The sequence below is a fragment of the Lissotriton helveticus genome, chromosome 11 (assembly GCF_964261635.1).
Source record: "Lissotriton helveticus chromosome 11, aLisHel1.1, whole genome shotgun sequence".
NCBI classification, from domain to species: domain Eukaryota; kingdom Metazoa; phylum Chordata; class Amphibia; order Caudata; family Salamandridae; genus Lissotriton; species Lissotriton helveticus.
Genome location: NC_136072.1, coordinates 891,066,422 through 891,091,880, shown reverse-complemented (window position 1 = coordinate 891,091,880; position 25,459 = coordinate 891,066,422). Strand labels below are relative to the sequence as shown.

General features: G+C 46.8%; 1 protein-coding gene across 2 annotated transcripts in view; it reads right to left on the bottom strand.

The window, feature by feature from the left end:
• Positions 1 to 25,459, bottom strand: part of TESC (tescalcin) — a 468,355-nt gene that overhangs the window by 168,257 nt on the left and 274,639 nt on the right. Inside the window, exon 8 of one of the 2 annotated variants that reach the window (XM_078667128.1) lies at positions 24,515 to 24,633. In XM_078667128.1, coding sequence (XP_078523254.1) covers positions 24,556 to 24,633 — 78 coding nt within the window. In that variant the 3' untranslated portion in view covers positions 24,515 to 24,555. Of the gene's footprint in view, positions 1 to 24,340; positions 24,634 to 25,459 lie in introns of those variants that run through there. The other variant, XM_078667127.1, reaches the window with a different exon arrangement.

Below are 25,459 nucleotides of genomic sequence, written 5' to 3'. Positions count from 1 at the left end.
CCAGTGAACAGGTACACCACATACCCCGGGTCGGGACGACTCTAGCTAGTAGTGGGATGTAGCACTGATTGTGCCACCCACCGGATAGCCTGTCAACCCATTATAGGGTCTACCATTGCACCACTGCCTAGGTTGGCCAACCCTGAGTGGGTCATCCCATACCATGAGGGTACCACCCAGGGAGTCCCTGACGGGCGCGGGTGGGGGGCGTTTAAGGCTGAAGGCTTGGCGGCTCTATATGGATATTTCCTGCCCAGGTAGAGAGGAACCCCCCAATTGGCCTTCCCCTGCCTTGAAGTCCGACTCTTCCCATGAGATACTCCTGGGGTCTTGCCAATTCTCTCCGAGCCTTGAGCACCTCCTGACTGTCAAGGCAGTGTGGAAGTGCGTGTGCCTTCCTACACAGATTAGGAAAATGCGGTGACATGATATTCCGAAACATGGACTGGTCTGCCAACGCAGACCAGGATGTGTAGGTGAGCCATATGCCCGGCCTGTCCTTGCCACGTGAAAGTGTGTGCGACCTTCCAATCTGTGTTGAGAAGTGGCACTGATTCAATGTTCTGAAACATGGGCCGATTTGTCATTACTGACCGGTGGGTGCGCACTGGCATCTATCATGAGGAAACTCTTGTGCAGCTTGCCATTGTGTGTCACTGTATGTGCGCACCCACACACGTATTAGTTAAACCAGTGTCCAGTATGCTCTGCAGACATCGCTGCATCCAATCCTCCACGACCCCAAGTCAGTACAAATGTTTTTCCAAATGTGTTAACTTTTCATGCAGCATCCAGATTTGCTAAGCAGAGTTGTGTGAAGGGGCTAATACAGCAGAAATGCATTACTGATAAGAATGACCTGCTGCTGGTGTTATCCATGCGCTGGTGCGCGATGGACAACCATGCACCATGGGGCAGAGGTGTATGTGCAATGACCATCATCAAATTTGTAGTGGAAGCATACCCTTGCAGTACAGATAGTTAAGTGCACAGGGGTCAGCCACTTTGAAAGTGTGCTGCGAACAGGCTACCTTAGTAGATCAAGCTTTGCGTCAAAACGTATGGGTATTTGTGGTTATACACCCCCAGAAACGCCCCCTGAACACAAAGTGCGCAATGTAGATTTTGCGCTGTGAAAAGGACAACTTTCCAGTGCAAATCACTGCTGCCACTTTGTGTCACTTGCCCCAATTTAAACCTTTAGTAAATCTGGGCCTTATTGCCTTATCCTCAGCTATCACTCTCAGACGTGCATGCAGCAAGGCCCTCGATATCAGCACCACTTTTGGTAGTTTCTCTTGACCGCATCGAAATTTTGCTCTATTTATGGACTGTTCATGTTTTGCATGGATAGATTAACATTTGCTGGGATTGGTATTATAATGTCTGTCAATCTGGGTTATAGCATCTCTGTCTAGAAATGTGAGAAGTTTCGCTATTATAGTCGTTGGAGGGACACAGGTACTGAACGACCGAGTGGGAACGGGCCATTATGTAATTTTGAACGCTTACTTTTCATACGCCTCCCTATTTATTTACTCTCAGTAACAGTAGCTATGGATGCCACTTGGCACCAGACCTATCATATCCAATAAGGTTAGATTGTGCCTTGCGTCCGCCCCTTGCTCATGATTTGATGACTTTATCATCTATCTCAGTTACTTGCTCCTGATTCGATGGCTTTCCTTCCTATTCTTGTGTTTGTCCAACCCAAGGAGAATTTTGGTCTCACCGTCTATTGATTGAATGAGTTGTATCCTTTTACCACTGACCCCATGAATGGGTATTTTCTTGTTCTCCTTATGTGACCAGCTCCCCACCTTTTACCCAACCCACTCTTTTTTTAATTTAAAAATGCAGCTGCTGCCACCTGCTGGGTCCCAACCCATTATGTCTGCCATTCACAGCTAATAATAGCATGTATGAATGCACGTACAGTAACCATATGGGAGAAAAAACATTGGTAAAACCAATAGCTATGCACCCCAGTCTACAAGGTGGCACCTATAGGCTTTACCAATGCTTGTTATAAAGGTATGCTTAATAGTCGTTTCTATTCTGATTTATGTTTTTCAGTAATGCTTTCATAGATAACGCCAATAATAAATGTGTTTTAGCTGGACTTTAAGCTCATCGATTGCTTTGTTCAAGCCATCTATAAGGCTTTGAAATTCCTTGCTGCCCCACTGTTTCATTCTTGTATATTTTAATTGGACTTGGTCAATGGTACAACTCTACTAGACAGGTGTCTTGGACTCTCGCTATATCATCGGCAAAGTGCCGCGTGGCTCTCAATTCCTTACACGTTCCGTGCATTGACATCGCTTCACATAACATTTATTGACTTCGGAATCTTTGACAGTGTTGCGAGAGACAGTGAAGTTGCTACTACTATCATTTGGTTAATTTACTTAAAAGTAATTGTATGGCCACTTCACAACAGTTGTGGGAAGCAGTTACTAATTGCCCTGAGAATCCTTTTCCTCAGCTCCTTGGGCAGATGAAGTGAACTGGGCTGTGTTTGGTGGTGTTATTTCTCTTCACTACCCCAACGCTTTGAATTATGTGTGACCAGCAAACTTTTCACAAAAATCTCTTAGTTTTCTTAACTGTTCCTATGACACCTGTGGGCCTGCAGGTAAGGCTTGGTCTAGGAGGTGCTTATGGTAAGGGCACAGATACGATATGCACAATAATTATACTACTATTAAGGATGAATATCCAGCTATTGGAATTCAATATAACAGAATGAAAACAGACAGGTTTACACAGAACACATTCGTCAAAACTAAGGAGCATATTTACAAAGATTTGACGCAACACAGCAATACAACACAACGGAGCACAGCACCACAACTTGCTGCGCTGCATCAAATGGAGAGGGCAGGAATGTGCTGTGTCTACTAAGGTATGGTGCATGCATGCTCTCCATCTGCGCTGGTGCACAGTGGGCAGCCTACTGCCAACACAGGCACCCTTGCACCATAGTCCAATGGTGCCTGTGTTTTACCCTGTAATTTTTTTGTGCAGGAAGAGGCACCTTCTTGCACAAAACAATCCTCTGAGTCATTTTCCTTTTTCTCCGTGTGCTGCAGAAAGCAGCACATGTAGAAAGAGGAAATAAAAAGGGGAAATAAATATATTTCTCCTCATTACGTCTCACCCGGGAAGGCACAGCATTTTGACGCATACCCAGGTTTACTAGTATTAGTAAATTTGGGAATGAGTCAAAAAACATAGCTGCATAAGTGGGAACACTCACTCTCCATCCATGAAGCACCTTTCCAGCACAAAGTAATGCAAGGCAGCGATGCGTTACCTTGGGTTACTCCAGATTTACTATGCCACTCAGAGCCATCCAACAACAACGCAAGCCCTTAGTCAATCTGGGCCTAAGTGCCTAGCAATCATGACTCCAAATGAACCCAATTTGAGTGTTTGTCAAAACACACTGCATCCGAGCCCATACTGGTTTTCAAGGCAATTCTAAGATGGCTCAAAGTGTATAAGACTACTTAGTTTTCAGCGCAGGTCTCCGACAAGAGGTCTTATTCTCCTAATTAGCAAAAGATGTTAGTCTTCTCTAGGACAATTAGTCTCCATTTACTTCATTTCAAGGTAAGTTCATTCCACCCACATCACCGCTACATTGCCTTGAATGGGATTCACTCACAACATTCTTTTTTTTAATTTTTTTTATTGAAATTAACAACAAACAATAAAAAACAAAAACACAAGGCTAAAATACAGTGATGGTAATTGTGAGTCCATGCGGGAGCAGCTCCGAACAGTTCAAAACGTACAGTATAGCAAGAAGCCATATCAGGGAGAGGGGGGGGCAGCGAGGAAACAGTGCAATATATACAGTCAATACAAATCACTGGGAATGCCAATTAGGGGGACAAGGAGACATCAGGAGTAGAGTCATGTGGGGGAGTACATATATTTCCACGGTAAGCATTCCACTGTGACCAAATTCTGTTCCACTTTTTGGGCCTGCCCCGGGACAAGTATACTGTTTTTTCCCTAAACATGCACCAGTCCATGTTCTCCTTCCATGCCGGTACTGTAGGCGGTCTGTGGGAACCCCATAGCTGTGCAATATCCCTCTTAGCAACCATGTTGCCGAGGGTCGCCCAACAGATCTGAGAAGCAGTATAGTCGTTAGGTTCCCATATATTCAAGAGGCAGCGCCGGGCTTCAGGTAGAAGCGGAACCCCTGTGACATTTTCCATAATCGCATGCACTCGGGACCAGAAACCAGCCACTTCGGGACATTCCCACAAAATGTGAAGGAAGGTGCCAATCACGCCGCAGCCCCGCTTACATAGCCCATCCAACGAATAACCCATTCGAACCAGACTCGGACCAGTGACATATACACGGTGAAGGATCTTAAGTTGGACAAACCGAAGGCGGGCAGGTATGGCAACCTCTTTAGGCGAGGACAAAGCGGACTGCCAATCTTCGTCGTCCAGTTCCAATCCGCCGGCAATCCATAAAGCCCTGAGGTGCACAAGCAAGTCAATTCTAGTGTTGATCAGTTTTTTATAAATCAGTGAAATTGTACTATCAGGGACGTGGCCGTTCAGGATACGGTCCTCGAGGGAAGAGAATTCGGGAATAGCCGTACCCATAGCAAAAACTGACGGCAGAGCATGACGTACCTGAGCATATCTAAAGAATTCCCTGTCTCCCAGCTCATATTCCGTCCTGAACACCTCGAAGGACTTCACACTGCCTTTAGTCCAGAGGTCACCTACCTTACTTAGACCAATCATGTCCCATTTATCAAAGCCTTTCGTCCGCCACAGATTGCCCAAACCCTCGGAAGCATACAATGGAGTCGCACGCGTCAACCTATCATACCATCCCAAGGCCGCGTTCGCATCATGCCACACTCTTACAGCGATTTTCGTGGGCCCGGTCAACGTCTTATGAAGCCCCTTGGAATATAGCGCTCTATTAAAATTCCCACCGGGCAAGAGGTGCTTGTCCATGGCAAAGGCCGGGGTAGGACCAGGAGCGTAAGTTGCGTGGTTAATAGCACTTAATTGAGAAGCCCAATAGTAGCGCTTGATATCTGGGAGGGCGATGCCCCCATCATACCACGGAAGCGTGAGCTTAGACAGAGCGATTCGCGCACGCCCATCCCAGATCAGCCGCCTCTGTAGGTGCTCCACTTCACGAAAATAACCGGATGGAATTGGGTCAAAAAAGTTTTGGAGTGCATATAAAAATCTGGGCAGCGACATCATTTTGAAAAAGGCCGCGCGACCCAGTGGCGACAGAGGCAACTGCCGCCATCGTGCAGCGTCAAGCTTGAGCCGGTGAAGAGGGGGAAGTAAATTGCGTTCATAGCAAACTGCGGGATCCAAGGAAACATAAACCCCCAAGTATTTAAAGCCAGTATCAGCAATTTGAATCGGGAATCTACGAGGCAGTGGGGGAAGCTCACCGGACAGAACATAGACACATGATTTAGTCCAATTAATAATGAGGCCCGAGTTCTTCCCGAAGGAGGTCAGAACATCGAAAAGCACATTAAGGGATTTCTGGGGGGATGTAAGATATAAAAGGATGTCATCCGCGTATAGCGAGATTCGGTCCTCAAAGTCGGGAGTCCACCTAATGCCTTTCATGGAAGGCTCCCAACGGAGCCATTCCGCCAGTGGCTCCAAAGCAAGGGGAAAAAGCAACGGGGACAGCGGGCAACCCTGCCGGGTGCCACGCCCAAGTGTAAAGACACCGGAGACCTTACCATTAACAACCACCTGGGCGAGGGGCTTTTCATAAAGAAACCTCACCCAGGCGATGAATGTCGGACCAAACCCAAATTTGGAGAGAGCCGCCCAAAGATAAGGCCATTCTCTAGTGTCAAAAGCCATAGTGGCGTCCAAGGAGGCCAAAATGGCCGGCTCAGTTAGAGTCCCAGCTCTCGCGAGAACTCCGTGGAGTCTCCGAAGATTAAGGGCGGTATTTCGGTGTGGAATGAAGCCGGATTGATCCGGATGGATCAAGTCGCTAATTACCGTGATCAACCGATTGGCTAGCAATTTCGCCAGTATCTTCAGTTCGGCATTAAGTAGTGAAATAGGACGATACGAGGCGCAGCGATCGCGCGGCTTACCCTCCTTGTGAATTACAACGATGGTAGCTAGTCGCTGATCAACGGGGAGAAGACCTGATTCGAAAGCCTCAAGGAACATATTCCTTAAATAGGGCGCCATTTTGTCGGGTTGTAGCTTATATAGTTCAATAGGCAAACCATTAGGACCCAGTGCCTTGCCGGAGCGAAGGGAACGTATGGCAACAGCGACTGCATCTATAGTAAAAGACGCATCCAATAGGGCTCTATCATCATCAGAGAGACGAGGCAATGCTATGTCTCGCAACAACAATTGGGAATCCTCCTCATCCCTATCACTAACCGAGGCGTATACGGTTTGGAAATGGTCAGCAAAGCACTCGACAATACCAGCTGGGTCAGTAACACACACACCATCAGGCCTTTCAATCACAGGGACGACACGATTCAAACAACACAACATTCTTTACTAGTTTTCTTCCACCCGATCCAGCCGTCATCAGCTAGTTCCAGTTAGTTCACATGGATATCTCCAAGCCCCATTAGCTCTTGATACCGTGCAGAGGTCTTGAAAAACTAGAACCAAATCATCTTCATCCTCATAAAACTCCACTGGCTCCCCTTGCTGGGCCTCACAATATTCAAAACCAGCTACATCATCTACTAAACCTTTACCACCAGCACCCTCACTTATCTGGCTTGCAAGTTCACCACATCTTTTGGCTCTCGGCACACCCACAGTGAGGACACAACCAGACTGAGGTGCAAAAAAGGAAAAACAAGGCAATTGATCTTTTCCAACTATGTACCAGTATCTGTAATGACATCCCTGCATCATTGCCCTAGATCTGCACTAGTGTAGAAAAGAGGTGAAGACAACCCTCTTTAAAGAACACTACATCACTACAAAATAACAGTCCACTTCAAATTCAGGAACCAAGCTATCCTTCCACTTTTCAAGTGGCTGTTTCTTTGCTTTTTACCCTGTACAGAACTCTGTGGACTTTAGGTTAGGTTCATGTTTTTCAAAGACCACCTATCACATCAGCTCAGATGGTTCAAACAGCTGCCAATCAGCACTGAAAAAAAGATTAGTTAAGACACCAACTGGAAAAGTTAGAATCAGTGGAGGGACTGGGGCTCTTCCACAAATGTGACAGCTAGCAACTCCAGAATTTTTTACAACAGGCTGGTCTCAGTTGCCTTTTTGATGGTCCAGTCTACTGGTGTAAATTATAAACTACCAGGCCTAGCCCAAATACATAGTTTGGAGCACTGAGCTGTGGGGCTTCATTTGAACTGGAATTAAAAGCTCCAGTAATAAAGGGTCTATGGAGCTACAGACACAAGTCTTAGCTCATGGTCTTGTGCAGTCACAGTCTGGAGGATTTCTGGATCCCCAGATGGCTAATTTTTCTCGTACAACCCATAAAGAGGGGTTTACATTCACAAGTCGCCTTCCAGCAGGGACTGCAGCAGATAAGGGGGGTGTGGTAAAGGATTAGATGTTCACCTTTCAAATATCAAGATTATTTGCTCTGTTGCAAGGATGAGCACACCCACAGTTCTGGGTCAACTACGCAGGGGCTGCCTCACCTGCACTAGTCTCTCACTCAGACACAGTTTAGGGGACAGAATTTGTGGCTTGTCATGGGCACCTGACTGGCTTGTCATTCTGGAGTTACCTCTCTACCAAGGCAGCTTTTCTAGTAGACAGGCTGTCCGTTGCGCAAAACTGTATTCCAGCTTGCTTCCAACTCGGGGAAGATTGACCTCACGATTCCCATTCTAGGTTCTGCGGACCACCAGTCGCAAAATATTTGCCTATTTTAAAAGAAGGAGGAACTGAACCACATGGAGATACATATGCCCAATCTCTGAAACTTTGGACAAGTGGAGAAACTGGGGTTAGATACTGGTTGCCCTAGTTCTGAGACGTATTACAGTTTTTGATCACAACTCCAATCGTAGTTAGAATATGTGTTTACACCTGTTTGTCTACAAAATTGCCATTTGTACTGTCTAAGCTATCGGCATATCTTTTCGATTAGTCTGACTATACTTATTTAGTGCTCATTCATGTGAAAATAACAGATTAGAGTTAGATCTTCTGTAATACATTTCTTAATTGTGAGTGATAACTTCTTTTAAGGTACCACAAAGTATGGTAGTAAGATTGTCTTATTTCAGGGGTTTCTTTGGAAGGTCAGATTTAAAATATACCCACTTAAAATAAATATACTAACAATGACTTTAAATAGCAGAGTGGGGCTTAACAGCCCAAGATGGTGGACACAAGGCTCTGGAGCTGCAAGCCGCGTTGTTCATCGAGTACTATAATATCTTGTTGGCAGGGCATTGTTTGAGAGACCCCAACTCTGCTCTCCTGTGGGATCTAGCCGAAGGACTCCGGAGATGCCACTCGTATTTGTGGGCCTGCTGGGTGGCCACATTTATCTGGGTCACTCTGGGCCTCGAGTGACCTGGTCTGTATGGTGATCTGTACCTCTTCATCACCCACAACCTGGTCGGAGGCCGGGAGACCCCAGCATCCTAGAGAGCGTCAGGTGTGGCCTAGTCTGCTGCAGACCAGTGGAGGAGTGGCTCTTGGGTTTGGAGTGGGCCCTGCTCTACGGCCATTGTGGTCTGTCGCTGTCACCCAGGTGGTGGTTCCAGGCCCGGCCCTGGGTATGTTGGGGCAGAGACATAGTCCTCTCCCTGGGGACCCTATTGCCGGGTCCTCAGGAGGTCTGTGGCTGGCGCTGGTGGAGTGTGGGTGTGGACTCTCCCCGCCCACTCCCACAACCTTGTGGAACACACCAGCCGCTTCTGATACATCTGACTTGTTATCAGTTCCGAGGAGGCGGTGTCCCAGAAATACAATGGCCCCTCCGGTTCTACAATAAAAAAGGAGGCCCCCTGCTGATGGTTTAGCTTAGGACCCTTTGGGAGCAGTATTAAACTGGAACCCCTCCCTTACTCTCGTTTCCCTTCTACCCTTCACAACTCCTGGACCATCATGGGCTGGGGGTCACCTTCCATAATTTCCTGGGGTGGAGGTTGCGCCCAATTGCACAGCTCTTGAATGCTCATTTAGGAACCCTGGGGCCATCGACATGGCCAAAGACATGGGCAAAGACAAGACCCACAACTCAACTATTCAGGGCAAAATTAACAACTTTGAGCTACCAAAGACATTGCGGATGGAAACGCCCAGCGGCCTCGTGAGGATCACGAGGGGGCAGCCACTTGACCACTCATCCTCCAGGCCATAATGGACACTAAGCTGGTACCTGAGTCACCAGATCATGGAGAAGAATCTACTAGGCGCATGGGGAACAGAAGCAGATCTCCTGCGGTGTCTCGTGCTGGGGGCGAGTATTTTGGACCATCACCACATTATACTTTGTTTGGTGGGAACGGCCTGGGACCATACGGTAACACATATACTAAGACCGTCTCACTACACCAGACTTCTGCCCCTTCGTTGGCTGAAGCCTGTGAGATCCAATCTATGATGGACCTGATGCAGTGGTTTATGGGCAGTTGCAATACCGCTGGCGATCTCAACGTTAACGGTACGTTCCTCATGATGGCGGAGGCTCAGTATGTATTTAGCCTTCACCAAAATAATCACAGAAAGGAGATTGTTCCTCTATGTAGCCAATGCACTCGAGGTTGCTATCTGGCCAGGAATCAAGTCACTGGGAGATCTGAATTGCAGATCATAATGCCCTCACACACCTATTAGGGTGTCATGCTTCATCATAGGGCGCTCCTCATCAGATAGGCGCTGACGAGCCTGGTGGCTTCTTTGGCAGAGTTCTTCAGATCTGACGGCGCCGTATGTGGTGGGTGCATGTGGGCTAAAAATGGTGACTAGTGATGTGTGTAGGGTGGCTTAAAATAGGCAACGGTCCCCGGAACAATTTAATTCAAGATGGGTCCAGGAATAAGCAAAAACATTAGCTCTACCAGGAGGTCCTTGATTTACATGAGTACTCGGAGGAGCACAGGAGTAGGACCTCTTAAAATAACTAGCTCTTCCGTCTCCCTTCTGATTTAACGTAGCCTTCACAAAAGCCAGTTCCTGCAATATGTCAAGGTATCCCAAATGATTCGCGAGATCTGGACTGATTTCCCTGCCAAGCCTAAGACCCTGGGTCACCTCAGGGCTTAATCTCACGTATTTGCAAGGCTCTTAAAAGGGAACACCATATCGATGTGTCAGTAGTTTGGGACAGGTGGGTGGAGGCTCTGACAGTCGTTCATTGAAAGGGCCTGGGAGAGAGAGTTTGCCCAGGCTAGTGAAGAGGCTGGTAAAGCGAGGTTCAAACTCAGTTTTACCACTTACATCAGGCCTATCTGACTCCACAGCATCTACATAGAATCAACCAAGCTTATTCAGATGCCTGCCACCTGTGTGGGTCATCCCCAGCATTCTCTCTCCACATGACATGAGATTGTAGCAAGAGTTTTGAGGGGCGGTGTTAGAACTGGGGTCTCTAGTTGGCAGAGGTAGGTACCACTGTCCAAATAGGGACCCTTGCTTCTAGTCAGGGTAAGGAGGAAACCCTCTGAGATAACCCCTGATCACCCCCTTGGTAGCTTGGCACGAGCAGTCAAGGCTTATCAAAGGCAATGTGTAAAGTATTTGTACCAACACTCACAGTAACACAGGGAAAACACTACAGACTGACTCCACAACAGTTTAGAAAAATAAAGGAATTTAATTTAAACTGCACAAGACCAAAACAACAAAAATCCAACATACACAGTTCAAGTATATGGTTTCAAAAAGAGTTGTTAAGGTTGCGTTAAAATAATCCACAATTGCGTGAAAATAGTTCATAGTTGTGTCACGTTTAGCCAACAGTACCTTTAAATGCAACAAAGTTCCAAAACAGAAGCAGGTGCGGTGGAAAACAAGCGATGCGTCACTCCTGAGACCTTGGGGAGGCGATGCAACAACCCCGCTGGATGTAGCGGACGTGTTGCGACGAATCCGGTCTGTATGGGGAGGGAGGCGATACCGTATATGGATTCCGGTGCGGAGGTTCCGTAGTGAAAAAGCTCGCAAAGGCACGATGCGATGATCTTTGGGGGCTGCGACGATCTCCGGGGCGACGATGCGCGGTCCAGCGGCGATCTTCCTCTCGCAGCTCCTTGATGTGATGGCTCTGCGACGATGTTTGCAGCAACGTGATGAGGTCCACAAGCAACCGGTGCGACGATCTCACCCAGTGACGACAGGCTCTGTGACGATACTCGCAGCAATGATAATCTTTCTGCACTGGACTGGGGCGTCCCGCAAACGAAGGATGCAATGACTCTGGCAGCGGCAACAGGCGCTGCGACGATCTCGGCCTTCGTAGCAGTGGGAATTTCCTCGCACTGACGGGGATGCGCTCCGCAAGCGAGTGATGTGATAGAACTTGCAGAAAGTCTATAAAATCTTGGCTTCCAGCTTCCCAACACAGGTACAACTTCCAGAGGCACCACAACTGGCCCAAGCGCACTAGGAAGGACAGAACTCTCTCAGCACAATTCAGGGAAGCTGGGGGTGAAGTCCTTTTGTTCCTGGGACTTCTTAACAGGGAGCCAGCTCTTCTCAGGCCCTTGGAGATTCCTTCAAGCAAGGGGACACAGCACAAAGCAAAGTCCTTCCCCTCTCCTTGGCAGCAAAGCAACGGCAGGTCAGTCCAGCAGAGCAACAGCAGGACAGTCTTCCTTCTTCAGTTTCAGCTTTCTCCTTGGCAGAGGTTCCTTCTTGATTCCAGGATGATCTAATTTTCTGTAGTCAGGGGTCCTGTACTTATACCCCTAAAAGTATTTGTTCCCTTTGTACAGGAGGGCTCTGAGCCCGGTCTGAACTAGTTCTGGGTGTTCCTTGAGTACTTTGTTTTCCTGGCCTCTCCTTTCCTTTCAGAGAGAGGGGCAGGGTAGTCAGCCGCCCAGCAGGAGGTGGAGCCAGCATTGTGGAGGGAAAGCACAGCCCTGGAGCCCTTTGTTGACATGATTCCTTCTCTCCTTTCACAGTGCAGGGCAGAGACATCAGACGCACCACAGGGGATGGAGCCGGCACTGTTGGGGGGCAGGCACAGTCCTATTCAGGTCCCAGGTGCAACTCCTCCCTCCCATCTAGATGCAGATCTCTCTATTCACCACAAGGCGGACTCATTCTGTCTCCTGGAATCCCCCAGTCCTGTCACTCACAAACCAGACAGTCAATTCACAAACAGGCCAAGGCACACAGAAAGGTCAGACAAGAGAACCACCACTTTCTAAAAGTGCTGTTCTCAAACACAGGATTTAAAAAACACCTTTCCTAAAAGATGTGTTATTAAATTCTGAGTTCAGGGATACCAGACTTTTATGTCCTATCTTGCTCCTAAGGGAAGATATGCAGGTAACCACTGTACACAGCATTCCCCATTATAGCCTATGGGCAAGATGGCCTTACAATAGTGAAAAACCAAAATGGCTGTAATTCACTACCAGAGCATGTCACCCACACTAGTACATGCTCTACCTTTCACATACACTGCACCCTGCCCAGGGGGGTACCTTGGGCCTTCCATAGGGGTGTCCAATGTGTACAGAAAGGGAAGGGTTAGGCCTGGTCAGTGGGGGCACTGACCAGGTGGACATGGCAGTTCACAGACTGCACACAGGCACCGCGGTGGCAGGCCTGAGACACCATTTTAGGGCTACTCATGTGGGTGGCACAATCAGTGCTGCAGGCCCACTAGTAGCATTTGTATCACAGGCCCTGGCACACTCAGGGCACTTTACTAGGAACTTCTTGGTGAGACAAATATGCCAATCATGGATAACCAATTAAAATAACAATTTACACAGAGAGCATATGCACTTTAGCACTGATCAGCAGTGGTAAAGTGCCCAGAGTCCTATTGCCAACAACCACCGGTCAGGAAAAACAAGGGAGGAAGAAGCAAAACATTTAGGGATAACCCTGCAAAAAGGGCCATTTCCAACACAGGCGGTCTTGAGGACATCACGAGCAGTCACATGGGTGCCAGTGGAGTCCTCCGTCAATCATTGTGTGCTTGGGGTGGTCCTAACACCTAAACATGGGACCCAAATGAACCATAAGTTTGCACTCCATGGACTGGTGCTGGCCAAGCGATGGGTGACCATCCACTGGATGTAGCCCATGGCTCAGTGAAGCAGGAAATGGCCGGTGGATATGCAAGAATGGAGTGTAGCTGAGGAGCGCCAACTGTGGGCAGTACACATGGATAAGCATGCTGAGCGTGATGTGGAGTTGTAGGAGAGCATGTTAGACAGTTTGTTAGAAGAGGAGTTACCGACAGCCCCCTCCCAACACATCTGGGGCCCTAGGGCGAGAGCCGTCCTACGGGGAGGGTTCAAATGTTGTGTCGGACATTAACTCTGGATGAGTTACTTCATCTATTTGTGATTCAAAGCAACACTGGGGACATGTCTGAGGTGCTGTGGCCATGTCTGACCCCCAACAAAAATTCTCCCTCTACCCCCTGTTCCTTACTCCATCTCGAATTTACTCCTCTTCCCTGCCTTATTAAGGGGTGTTGCATGAGAGGGTCTTCAACCCTGTTGACGTGCTGGTTCATTTATTCTGCTGCTGATTTACTTTAATATAGGATATGTATTGTGATTGTCCGAATATTTACTGTTTATATTGCAGATTTAGGCAAGCAATCATTTTACGGACATGCTGGAAGGTATATGAGACATACTGTAGGTCTGTGTGGCTCCATTACACCAGTGCTGCCTTAGTGTGCCCTAATCATGTGTCAGATGCCAATAAAAACAAGTTTAAAAAAACATTGCTGGTATCCGATACACAAATTGGCGCATTGGCGGTCTTAGTGTCGCTCTTGTACCAGGATCTATGGTCACTGGCCGACCGCTTCAAGGAGGTTGAAGTCAGGGTTTCCACGGTGAAGACTGAGGCCTACCCTAAACAAGCACTTGCAGTGCCATAGGTCTCGCATTTGCGAGAGTTTGAGCTATTGGCATTGTTACGGATAATGCCTTTTATTTATGTGTTTATAAAACCTGCAAGCGGCGGTTGAGCATCGCTTACAGGTTTTGTAAACACATAAATAAAAGGCATTATCATTTACAATGTCAATAGATCTAACTGGCAAATGCGAGACCTATGGCACTGCAAGTGATTGTTTGAGGTGTGAACGTCTGATCCTTGACAGCTACAAGAGTAGGAACCATTATATTATAAACGTGCAGGGCTGGGAAAACCACCAATAAAATCATAGCAAGTAGAAAAATGACTAGAGTTTACTTTGGTTCAATTTACCACTCCAGCCCAAAATTAGTCAAGTTCAATGCATGGAAGAGTATTGGTTAGCACCCCAGTCCAGTACAGACATTTAAAAAATATTTTCATTGGATTTGTGTACCTCCAAGTAGCCTGACACAAAACAAATACAACGTTTCGTCGGGCAGAATGGAGAAGAGTTGTTTTCTACAATGGTTCTCTGCAGTAGTGTAAATAAGCCATCAGAAAGTTCTTAATGTGACTAATTGCTTCTAGTGTTTCCCAGGTCGTCCAGCAGCCAAATATCAAAATAATGCATGTTTAGATGTATGCTTGAGTCAATCAGTTGGAGGTTTAGGTTCGGACAAAAGTTCGGGTGGAGTTGCCAATTTGTAGTGTAGCAGACACTGGATGGAGAAGGAAGATAACACACACGGAGCTGTGACCCGCTGCTTTAAAGCTTCTTTTCATTTACGTGCAAAGTGGCAGCCCTTCTGCCACATGAAGAAGTCCTGTTACTGAAAAGGGGCAAACATGAGATGAGCACATACTGACAGGAGCCCAGCACAATGCACAACCTACCATCTCTTTTAACACAATGCACTTGCATGCACCACACAATTGTAGTAGTACTATCAACATAACATGCAGTTATGTTATACATGGTGACTAAAAATATGTGCACAGTGACAGTATATCAAGCACGGCATGTGGAGCAGGACTCGTACAACCAAGGCTACTGGGATTACGTGATGCTGCCACTTTTCTTTGCATAATTAAGGATTTGCCGCATTTGCCACATAATTTATCATCTGCTACATCATTTTCTGATTTTACCAAAAAATGCTTCTGGCGCTTACATTTCAAAATGTACTAAAAATGCAGTAACGGGGGCATGGCTAACAGCCGATCGTGATGGCTGACTAGTTGAAGAGCTCCAGGGTCGGTGTGGCCCTTCACACTAATCCATAATCATAATCCGTCATTCCAAGTCACTTTGGGGGCCTGAGCTGCGGTCTGGGGCCGGGCGGCACAGATCGGCGAAACTCCGGTTTGATATCGGGAAGCAGCGGTAAACGTGCGCAGTCCACGGAGGCCTGCTGACTCTCCAGAGACCAGGGCCTCGCGTGAATAGAGACCGGCTCCTGCGGCAGGAAAGTGGCGGACCGTGGCAAAAGTGATCAGGCGGGCTGAGACGCGGCCAAAGCAGCAGCGCGACATACGGCGAGCTGATCACCCCCCGGGGGCCCAGAATTGACAACGGGCAGAAAACAACAGATCGGGAGACGCGGCTAACGGGCGGTGAGACACACAGCTTTAACACCGGCTGGGGGCCCTGACATAAATAAGCCGCGATCACTCTCGGCCTGCTAAGAGCAACATTAAACAAGCTAGCAACAAAGCAACAAAGCAAACAAATCCCGCCACCCCCCGTCCCTCACTTACCTACCTCCGGCCGCTGTGACGCACACCGCAACCGCAAGTCGGCCTGGAGCGCGCCTCGGCAGAGAAGCGGGAGGACAGGAGCGTGACGCGCGTGAACGTGCACGTTGACGTTCCCGCGCGTTCACGGACCTGAGTCGGCTCGTTCCCAGCTCTGTGTCGGGCTCGTTCACAGCTGCTACTCCCTTGACAGGGAGGAAGGCGGCTATAGAACTCGCTGGCGGGAGCGCTTCGCGCTCCAACGCCAGGCGAGCCCTAAAAAGCACCTGATTCATCTGAAGAGTGCCACAACTGTCCTGAAACAATGGGCTGAGGATGCAAATTGATGCTCTAGGAGGAACAACTTGCATCTAGTGGGGGTCCTGGAGGTCCAGTAAGGCAACAACCTGAGCAATTATCACAACCTGAGTTAAATCTGGAGTCCCTGAAGGGCAAATGTCATCCTGCTTTGTGCTGGAGCATGTCCACCTTTCACTGACCCCCATGCCCTGCCTGGGCCCCCGCACCTTGTCATCATGAGACTGCTCATCTATGTTGACAGAGACACTATCCTTCGCCTGGCTTGACAGGAGCATAACCTGGTAAGTGATTCTGCTAAAATTCTTCTCTTTCCGACTGCACTACCAGGATACAACTGCAACATAAGTCCTTTGTGGGCGAAAATAAGAAACTGAGAGCTATGTAAATCCCATTCATGATGCTGTTCCCTGCTAAACTGAAAATGCTTTTCGGTTGGAAATCCTTGTTCGTCGTGAGTGAGTGGAGGAGAAGGGGGCACTGCAGGTGCAGAGGCTAGCCAGTGTCAGCCTTGGTTGGGGGGGGGGGGTCTAATGTTGGACATCTGGTCTTGAGCCATGGACGGGACAAGAGGGAGGGGATTCCCTTGTTGGAGATGAGCGCTGAAGATAGTCTGGGAAAGGATGCCAGCGTAGCCGCTCTGACCACCTCAGGCTGATGCAGGGGCATCCTGCTCCTGTGGATTCACCTGGAAGGCATTTCTCAAGGATTATTCATTTTCTTCTTGTCCTGCCACACTTCTCCCTCTTTCTTGTATTATGCACATACAGCAGAATAACAAATAAATGCGTTAGCCAGTCCTCATGGTTGGTTACATGTTTTGTTCTGTGGACGACAGATGCTTCGTTTTTAGAAGTGTAGGGCGGGGGTTGTTAGGATGGTTTGGGAGTTTTGATAAGGGGTAATTATTTGGCTCCCCCTCTCCCCCTTGTTTGTTCCATTTACTCTCTGACACTACATGCTCACCACCATGACTTATGGCATGTCCCCTCCCTCTTACAAGGTAAGATCCTGGAACGTTATCAGGCTGAACAACAATATTAAGAGTAGAGCTATCCTGTTGCAGGCCAATAAGTGAGCTCTGGCTGTTTTATCTTGCAGGAGACACAGCTTCAGGGCACAAGCTGTCAATTGCTCAGTAGGCATGGGTTTACCTGAATGTTTCCCTCCGGCTTCACCAGGGGCTCTAGGGGAGTGGCAATCTTACTCCATAGGCATTTCCCTTTTGAGCTGTAGGATGCCAGCACTGACCCTCTAGGCCGCTGGGTGGCCGTCACAAGCATGGTGAAAGGTAGGCCATGGGCAATTGCCAGCATATACGTTCTGCCTTCATTGGTTGACGCGGCACTTCGGGGGCTCTCTGAACTGTCACGGATGACCTGGTGGATCTTTTGATATTGGGAGATGTACCTCATTGTTGCAGGATTTGATTCCACAAGCTCATTCCCCCACATTCAAAATACGTCCATTGGTGGTTGGATACAATCCATGGGCCTATGTGACATCAGACTCATTATGCATCCCTGCAATACCAGATACACATACGCGCACCACAGCCAGTCCAGATTAGACAATTTCCTGGCCTGCTCTCAGAGATCGCAGACTGGAATATTCTTCCTAAATGTCTTTCAGGCCGCTCCCCCATTGAATTAGTACTTAGGCTCAAGAGCTCCTGCTTTCTCTTGATGGATGGCTTTGTGGAGTGACTCAGAGAGAAGATTGATCAATTCTTATAAATCAACAAGGGATGTCACCCTTTTGGAATCTCTTAAGGGAGTGATACACGGGAGGTTCTTTCCTACGCTACAAATCACAACAAGGAGCGGCTGCAGGAATATCTGGCTCAAGAGTACGAAATAGCAGATTTGCAAGGGACTCAGTAGATGCCTCAGTCCATAGACATCTGGAGGTGGCTAGAGATGCCCTGAAAACAAAGCTCTAGGAGCTTGCCAAGGTGGCATTATTGGCTCCAAACATAACATTTATGAGGCTAGGAAAAGGGCTGGCAAATTTATATTTTGGCTCGTGAAAGCATATTAAACAGCTTATATCTGAGCAGGCAAGGTACCGGGGATCACCTAAAAAAAAAATACAATCGCCATACAGTGACTTTAAATAGAATTGGTTTAAGGAGTAGGTACCATGAACATTTTCATGGATGTGGCTTATATAGACCTACATGGCATATTCCTGACTTACTTCTAACGTATACTATTCCCACTGCAGCGTCTTTCTCTGAAGCAGCTTTGCCGCAAGGCTGGGATCCCGGAACATTATCTCAAGATGTCACTGGACCAGGGGCGCCATTTATGTGAAGTAGTGTCGCACAGGGTCGACAGGCCCTCTTCTTGACGGACCCCCTTCTTGATGGACTGGATCCTGTGAACCCCCCCACCACCCCACACCCCCAGCACCTTGAGACCCTTAAGGGTGAGTAGTCGCGCTTAACAAACACCTGATTTGATTTGACACTGGCTCCAAGCTGCTCCGACAAGGTTTGAGAACACCCCAGAGGACACATTGTGCTGCTTCTGATGGATTCCTTTGCTTTCTTTTGCACTCCACAGGTGTTAATTCTGAATTTGTGACAACTAAACTTTGCCAATGGTTCCAATCAGTCCTTTATTTGAGCCGGTGGTTTCAGGTGCTCGGCACTGGCACTTAATTGCCAACACCGGCACTTAAAACAATCTGCCAAATGGTGGCGCTGTTTGTCAAATTTAGAGAGCTGCACAACAACGACTGTTTATTAACACAATATGCTTTTAAAAATGACTAATACCTGCCTCCCAAGCCATTCTTCTAGCTTTGGTTGCTTGGAATAGTCTAAAATGTCACACTCCTATGTGTAAGCTGGTAAGTGGCTGTGTTAGTCCAGTCATTGGCAGTGCTGGCACGGGCAATGGGAAGTGCAAGATGCAGTGGTTTCCTGATGAGGGCCCTGCACTTATTTATTTGCAAATTCTGCACAGGTTCCAATGCTCATGCAGGTTTGGATTGCAATTTATTTTATTTTTTTGTTTTCTTGCTAAAAAAATTGAAAAATAAATTCATTTACTTACTGTGGCAGAGCGTAAAGAGTTATGGCTAAAAGTTCCATGATTCCTGTATGTGTGGCTGGGGTGTCCTGTATGATAGACGGACTTGCATTGGCTTCTGACCATGAACCTGAAAGGTCAAGGTCAGGCAGTACCAATGCAACGCGCCTGAAAGCTCAGAGGAGGGAAGCAGGTGGGGTCGATGGATTCCAGTGTGTGTATCCTTGTCACAGGTGGTCCAGACCAACACACAAAACACAGCAAGCGATTTCCTGCATTTGATGCAAATGAAGATGCAAATGAGAATTAAAATGAGCTCTACATTTGCCACTGCGCCTACGGCGCCAGAGAGCTTGGTTTTCAAGGGTTCAGGAGGGTACGGTACCAGAATATTGTGGACCAAGCATTGTCTGACAAAATAGTGTCCTAAATATCGTATACAAAAATATTGCCTCATTGAAGTAATTTTTAGAGAGACTATACCCAATGGAGCGACAGTTTTGTAAACGATATTTAGGCCACAATATTTCTGTCAAACGATATTTGTCACAATTCTGACATGCAGCCATGTTGGGAACGGCACTCACGTCTCCACGGATGTCCGAGGCAGCAATCCGAGCTTTTGTGGTGGCAATGGAGAGGAAGCTGATGGTTAGCTTTTTCAAATTGAACATCATTCAAACAAACTTTGACAAGGCCAGTCATGTTGGGGTTTGTATAGAGTAAATGTCTGTAGAAATTAAACAACCTCGTACAACAATAACAGTCTAGCGAGTCAGCAGCAGTGCAAGCTGCCCAACAAACACACAGAACAGGTGCAGCACAGTACTCATCACTAACAATCTAAACACACAAACGTACCCCCATCTTCCCACCCTTTGTAGAATACAATGCACAACACACAAGATGATGGACGGAATGTTGCACAATGGCAAAACATTCACCCCCAGTCACTTATCTGGGTTTAATCCATTGTTATTTTGCTCACCAAGCCACCCCAGTTCAGAAATGGCCATATGCATATCAGTCTTGACCCTGTGCCTCATGGGAACAGTCCAGCCCGAACTGCCAAGCCATGTCTTTCCTGGACCGGAATCAAGCATCCTAGGACCGGTTTCTGGCTATCAGCCATCTTCAGCCAGGATATCTTGACTCCAGTAGCGTAGTGAGCACGGGACCCACGTCTGGGCATACCCTTCCCACATAGGGTGAACAGCAAAACACACAAGATGATGGACGGAATGTTGCACAATGGCAAAACATTCACCCCCAGTCACTTATCTGGGTTTAGAATACAATGCACAAAAGGTTGTAAGGGATCTGCATCTACTGAGTGCAGAGCAAAAGCAATTTGTGAACACAGGAAGAGAGGTACTGGGATCAGCAGATAAAATGGTCATACAAGTATACAAAGTTTGGCACTTTTTTCTGAAAGCATGGCTCAGTGAGATGAACACTCTGTGCTGAAATGTGCAGGTTACAAGTTTAAATCCTGCTCAACTTCCAACTTTTGAGGTCACTAAGCTGAGGACTAGTACAACACTTAGGGCCGGATCCTGCCCATATTTACCAAACTGTCACGCAATGCAGCACAACAACCAAAGTTGCTGCGCTGTGGAACAGGTAGAGAACAAGAAAGCGCTATATCTACAGAGATATGGCACTATTCTGCTCTCTCCCTAGCGCTGGCGCAAAATTAGACTGACAAGCGCCACGCACCCTCCATTGCACCATAGTACAAAAGTGTCTGCTTGATTTTAGCAAAGGTTTTGTATTGGAAGAGTACCCTTCCAGTACAAAATATTATGGGATTTATTACAATCCCCTTGCGCTGCCTGCGCGTTACTTTTTGAGATGCACTGGTGACGCATTATGTTGCCCCATATTTACAAGGACATGAAAAGCCACCCTGCGTGCCTTTTCCTGTCCTCATAAATACCGTCCTTTTACACGCAGCTCTTTGCGTGAAAGGGGCATTCCATGGCTGTTGCTGTGGGGGTACCCGAGCAAAACACCCATGGAACCTGACACATTCGCAGATTTACGAGAAATGGTAAACCTGGGAATGCGTCTGAATGTTACAGGACAGGCATAGGGAGGCACAACGAGGAGAAATGTTTTCATTTCTCCACGTTTTTTTCCTCTTTCTATGCGTGCTGCATTCTGCAGCACACATAGAACGAGATTTCCCTTCCTGCACATAAACAATAATTTTAAAAAAATGACGTTTTTTTACTTCTATGTGTGCTGCATTAAGGCTTCCTGCACATAAACAATCATTCCCCTCAATGCAGACATTTTTGGACTATGGTGCAAGAGTGCCTGCGTCGGCACATGGCAGCAAATTGTGCAGAGGGCAGGAGAGATCAAAGGGATCTGTCATATCATTGTTGATATGACGCATCCCTGTGCTTTGGAATTAACGCAGCGTGGCACAGCCAAATGGCTTGCTGGACCGCGCTGAGTTAATTCCTTGTAAATGATGCCCTAGGCATAGACTGACTTTAATGCTTTTCCAATTTTTAATGTGTGCTACACACTGCAGCGCACATGCAAAGTAGGAGAAGTTAAGAGAACTGAAAGCATTTCTCCTTTTTAAAGCCTGCTTCAAGGTGGTGTTAACTATTGATGTAAACCCATCTACTATTATTAGAAGATTGTCTCTGTGCCAATAACCATGGGTGGTTACTTGGGTACACCCATGTACCACCCATGGAACACCCCCTTGACTCAGAGTAACGCAAAAGAGTGCTTTGTGCTACTTTGCATTACTTTCAGGCAACTTTCCAGCCAAAAACAAATTTATAACACACCATCACAAAATTGATGGACATCCTGTCTACCTTATTAAAAGGACATAAGGCGGGCAGGATATCCGTCACTTGTGACGGAGTACCCATATGCCAAACTCTAAATCAAGCCCTAAGAAATTACTAAGGTGGAGTATATGAAGCACTATGGATATATATTTGTATTATTCTTACGTGGATGCCTCATCTCGAGAATTGTTGCAAGCTTTAGAGACCAACTCTGACTGTTACTTTGTGGTAGTCTCATCTGATGTGTTATTCCTAGTTCTGAGTGGCACAAGAGCACCTTATAAGTCACCTCTAGCATATAATGTCACAATTTGAATGCTACCTCTTGCATATTGTGGCTGCAATTGGAAACCTCATCTGGGGTAATGTGTCAGGCGCTGGTCGCCACCTCTGGCATTCCAGACTTTAGTCTGCTAGGTAACCCTCTCAACTATAATCAGAGGGAAGACAGAATTTGTTGGTTCAGCAAGGTCATACAAATGGCAGTATGCACACCTGACTAATCACATCACTTATTGTGATGATGTCTGGAGGCCACCTCTGTGGCTTTGTGTCCAGTTCTGGGGGTAACTTTGGAGTTCTGTGTCCATTTCTTAAGTCCACCTCTGTTGAGCTGTGCCTGTTTCTGAAGGTGTCCCTCTGCTAGGTGACTGCGTGGTAAATGCGTGGTAAATGGATGGTGGGCGGTGAATGAATGACAAACATATAGGGATGGGGTGGAAAGATTTGAAGAGGTAAATGGATGGTAATTAGTGAACAGACACTGAATGGTTAATGGACAGTGAATGGTGAGCTGATGGGGAATGAATGGTCGTTAGTGATGGTGTAAAAATTACTAATTGATGAAAAATTATCAATGGATATTTATTGGATAATAGATGGACAATAAACAATGAACTAATAATCAACTGATGGGTTTAAGAGGATGGAAGGTGTTCTATGCAGTAAGAGATACATGTGGGGCACAATGGATTTGCGCCTAGAATGGGGACCTGGTTATTGTGTGTCCACATTTTATTCCCCATTCCAGTGACAAATGTTTAGAATAATAGGATACAAATTTAGGGAAATTGGCCAGAAACGCTACCTCCCGCCATACGGTATCCTCTGTGTGGTTACCGATCTTGGTGCAGCCAGTTTAAGTCAGTAGTTTAGCTGCCTTCTTTTTTCCAGGATAGCCACTATACTGTTATTAGACTCTGTGGGGGGAGATTCATGGATGTTTTTGAGACTGTAGGACACGTGTGTTTTTTATGTATGTGCGAATGAATGAGTATGAATTTGTTTGAGAGTATAAGTGGGTTTTAGATTAAGTGCTGCTCCTCGGTTTTTCTTGATTACATTGTAATTTTATCAAATGTTTTTGAATTAAGGGGCATATTACGAAGGATAAGCGATAATTATCGCTAAGCTTGGTTAGAGGCAATAATTTTATCGCCGTGCTTCGCCTATTTTTATCGCTTAGAAACCTTGCAATTATCAAGGTGTATCTACTAAGCGATAAAAATCGGCCGAAATGCATGAATATCGCTGTAAAGTCCGCGATATTCATGCATTACCGAGCAAATGCTCTTAGCCATGTTATCCACCTACCATTGGATAACATGGCTAAGAACTGCTCTGGGCAGGCGTTAGCTTTTGGAGATAATCGCGCTTAGCGCGATTATTTCCAAAAGTAGGTAATAGGAGATAGCGATGTTAGCGACTGTTTCCATTCGCTAACATCTTAGCACGCCCACTTTGCATGTCATTAGCGATAAATATCGCTGACATGCAAAGTGGGCCCCAAGATGATCGCTATCTCCTACTAGCTGTCGCTAACTGGTGTTAGCGACAGCTAGGTAATGGGGCAATAAAATTATCGCCGCTTTAGCGGGAAAAATTCCCGCTAAAGCGGCGATAAGGCCCTTGGTAATATGCCCCTAAGTCTTTTGCTAACTTGAGAATTGTTACGACAAATTTGATATAATTGGTTCAAAAAATCTGGTCTGTTAGTGCCCTGCAATATGCCTGGCCCCTTTGGCCTCTAGCACACTCTTCTAGCCTGGGGAGATGTGGCATTGCTGTTCTTGTATTGTATTCTTGACGCGTAGTATTTTTTCAAAAAAATCTTTAAGGCAGTAGGGTTCTTTCTTGTTGATTACGCGTTATTACCCCTGCCTATGTATCTGCTCAAGGGCCTCATCTGTGTGATTTTTCCCTATCTTTGGAAAAGTAACACAAACCCATCGCAAAGCATTTGGAAGTCAGGCCCCACAATGTCTGCAACACATGTGTAATCTCGGATAATTCTCTACTTCAGGCCTGCCGACCTGCATTCCAGATCACACCACAGAATTGTTATGAAATAATGCCACAAACGATCTGTTGGTCCTGAGTACATAAATATTGCAATTTATTATAGATCACTTCTGCTCTATAGATTTCTGCTAAAGTAGGCACATCATTCCCAATGGGGAAAATATAGTTTGTATTCACTTCCGAGTTCTGTACAGTAAGATAAATACTATTAGTACAACAAGTGCAACTTTTCCTCGTGTTGAGCCTGTTCTTGGTCCCTGCCATCTTCCGGTCTTTTCGATGTCGTCAGCGGCACGAGGCGATCGTGTCCATGTTCAGGAAGCGCACGTGCATCGTGGTCTCAATGTCGATTCCTTCCCAGATCTGAAAAGGAGTGGGACACGCACAGCTGTCAGGGGATGACGTCATAAAGAACAACCCAAGTTTCCCCAAGGCAATGCCTCGGCCACCCAGTTATTAATGTGCGTTGTTGTACACCGATGTGCTGCTGTTTCACACACAGTCAGGCCCAGCCTTACTATAATTTGTCACGGGTGTTCACAGGAAGCAAAGTGGTGGAAATGGCTACCTCTGCTAACTTTGCTATGTAAAATATATTTTGCAGTGAAAAGTTGATGTGAGCACAGAACAAAACGGGTTTGTTTCATGGAGCGCGGACCCAATTATTTACGCAAATTGGGACGTAACAGTATACCTGCCGACTCACATGGTGCCACCGTGTGACACAAGATATCGGCTCCCATCCCACGGCAGGCCCAGTTCTAGCGGGTGGGCCACACCTACCCAAACATGACCTATGGCCAGGGCCGGACTGGGAACCAAATCCGGCCCTGGCAAAGTGCTCGGCCGAGCACAGGCCCCTACAGTGGACGCATTAGTCCACCAGACCCAGCTGTTTCTGTATGTGGATTATGAAGGTGTTTATGTATTTTAGTCTGTGTTTGATGCACAGAGTAATATAATGTAGGATATGGCATATATTATAATTAGGGCTCCCGGTTTTATGGTATTTATTTTTTGGACATTTCCATCTGTATTTATCCATATTTATTTTTTGTTAATTTCATCTGTATTTATCCATATTTATTTTGGGTTTTGTGGAAAAATGAATCCCCTTATCTATCAATTCACACAGCTATTGGCCTGGCAGTCATGGCAGACAGTATTCAGAATTAATCAAAAAGCAACC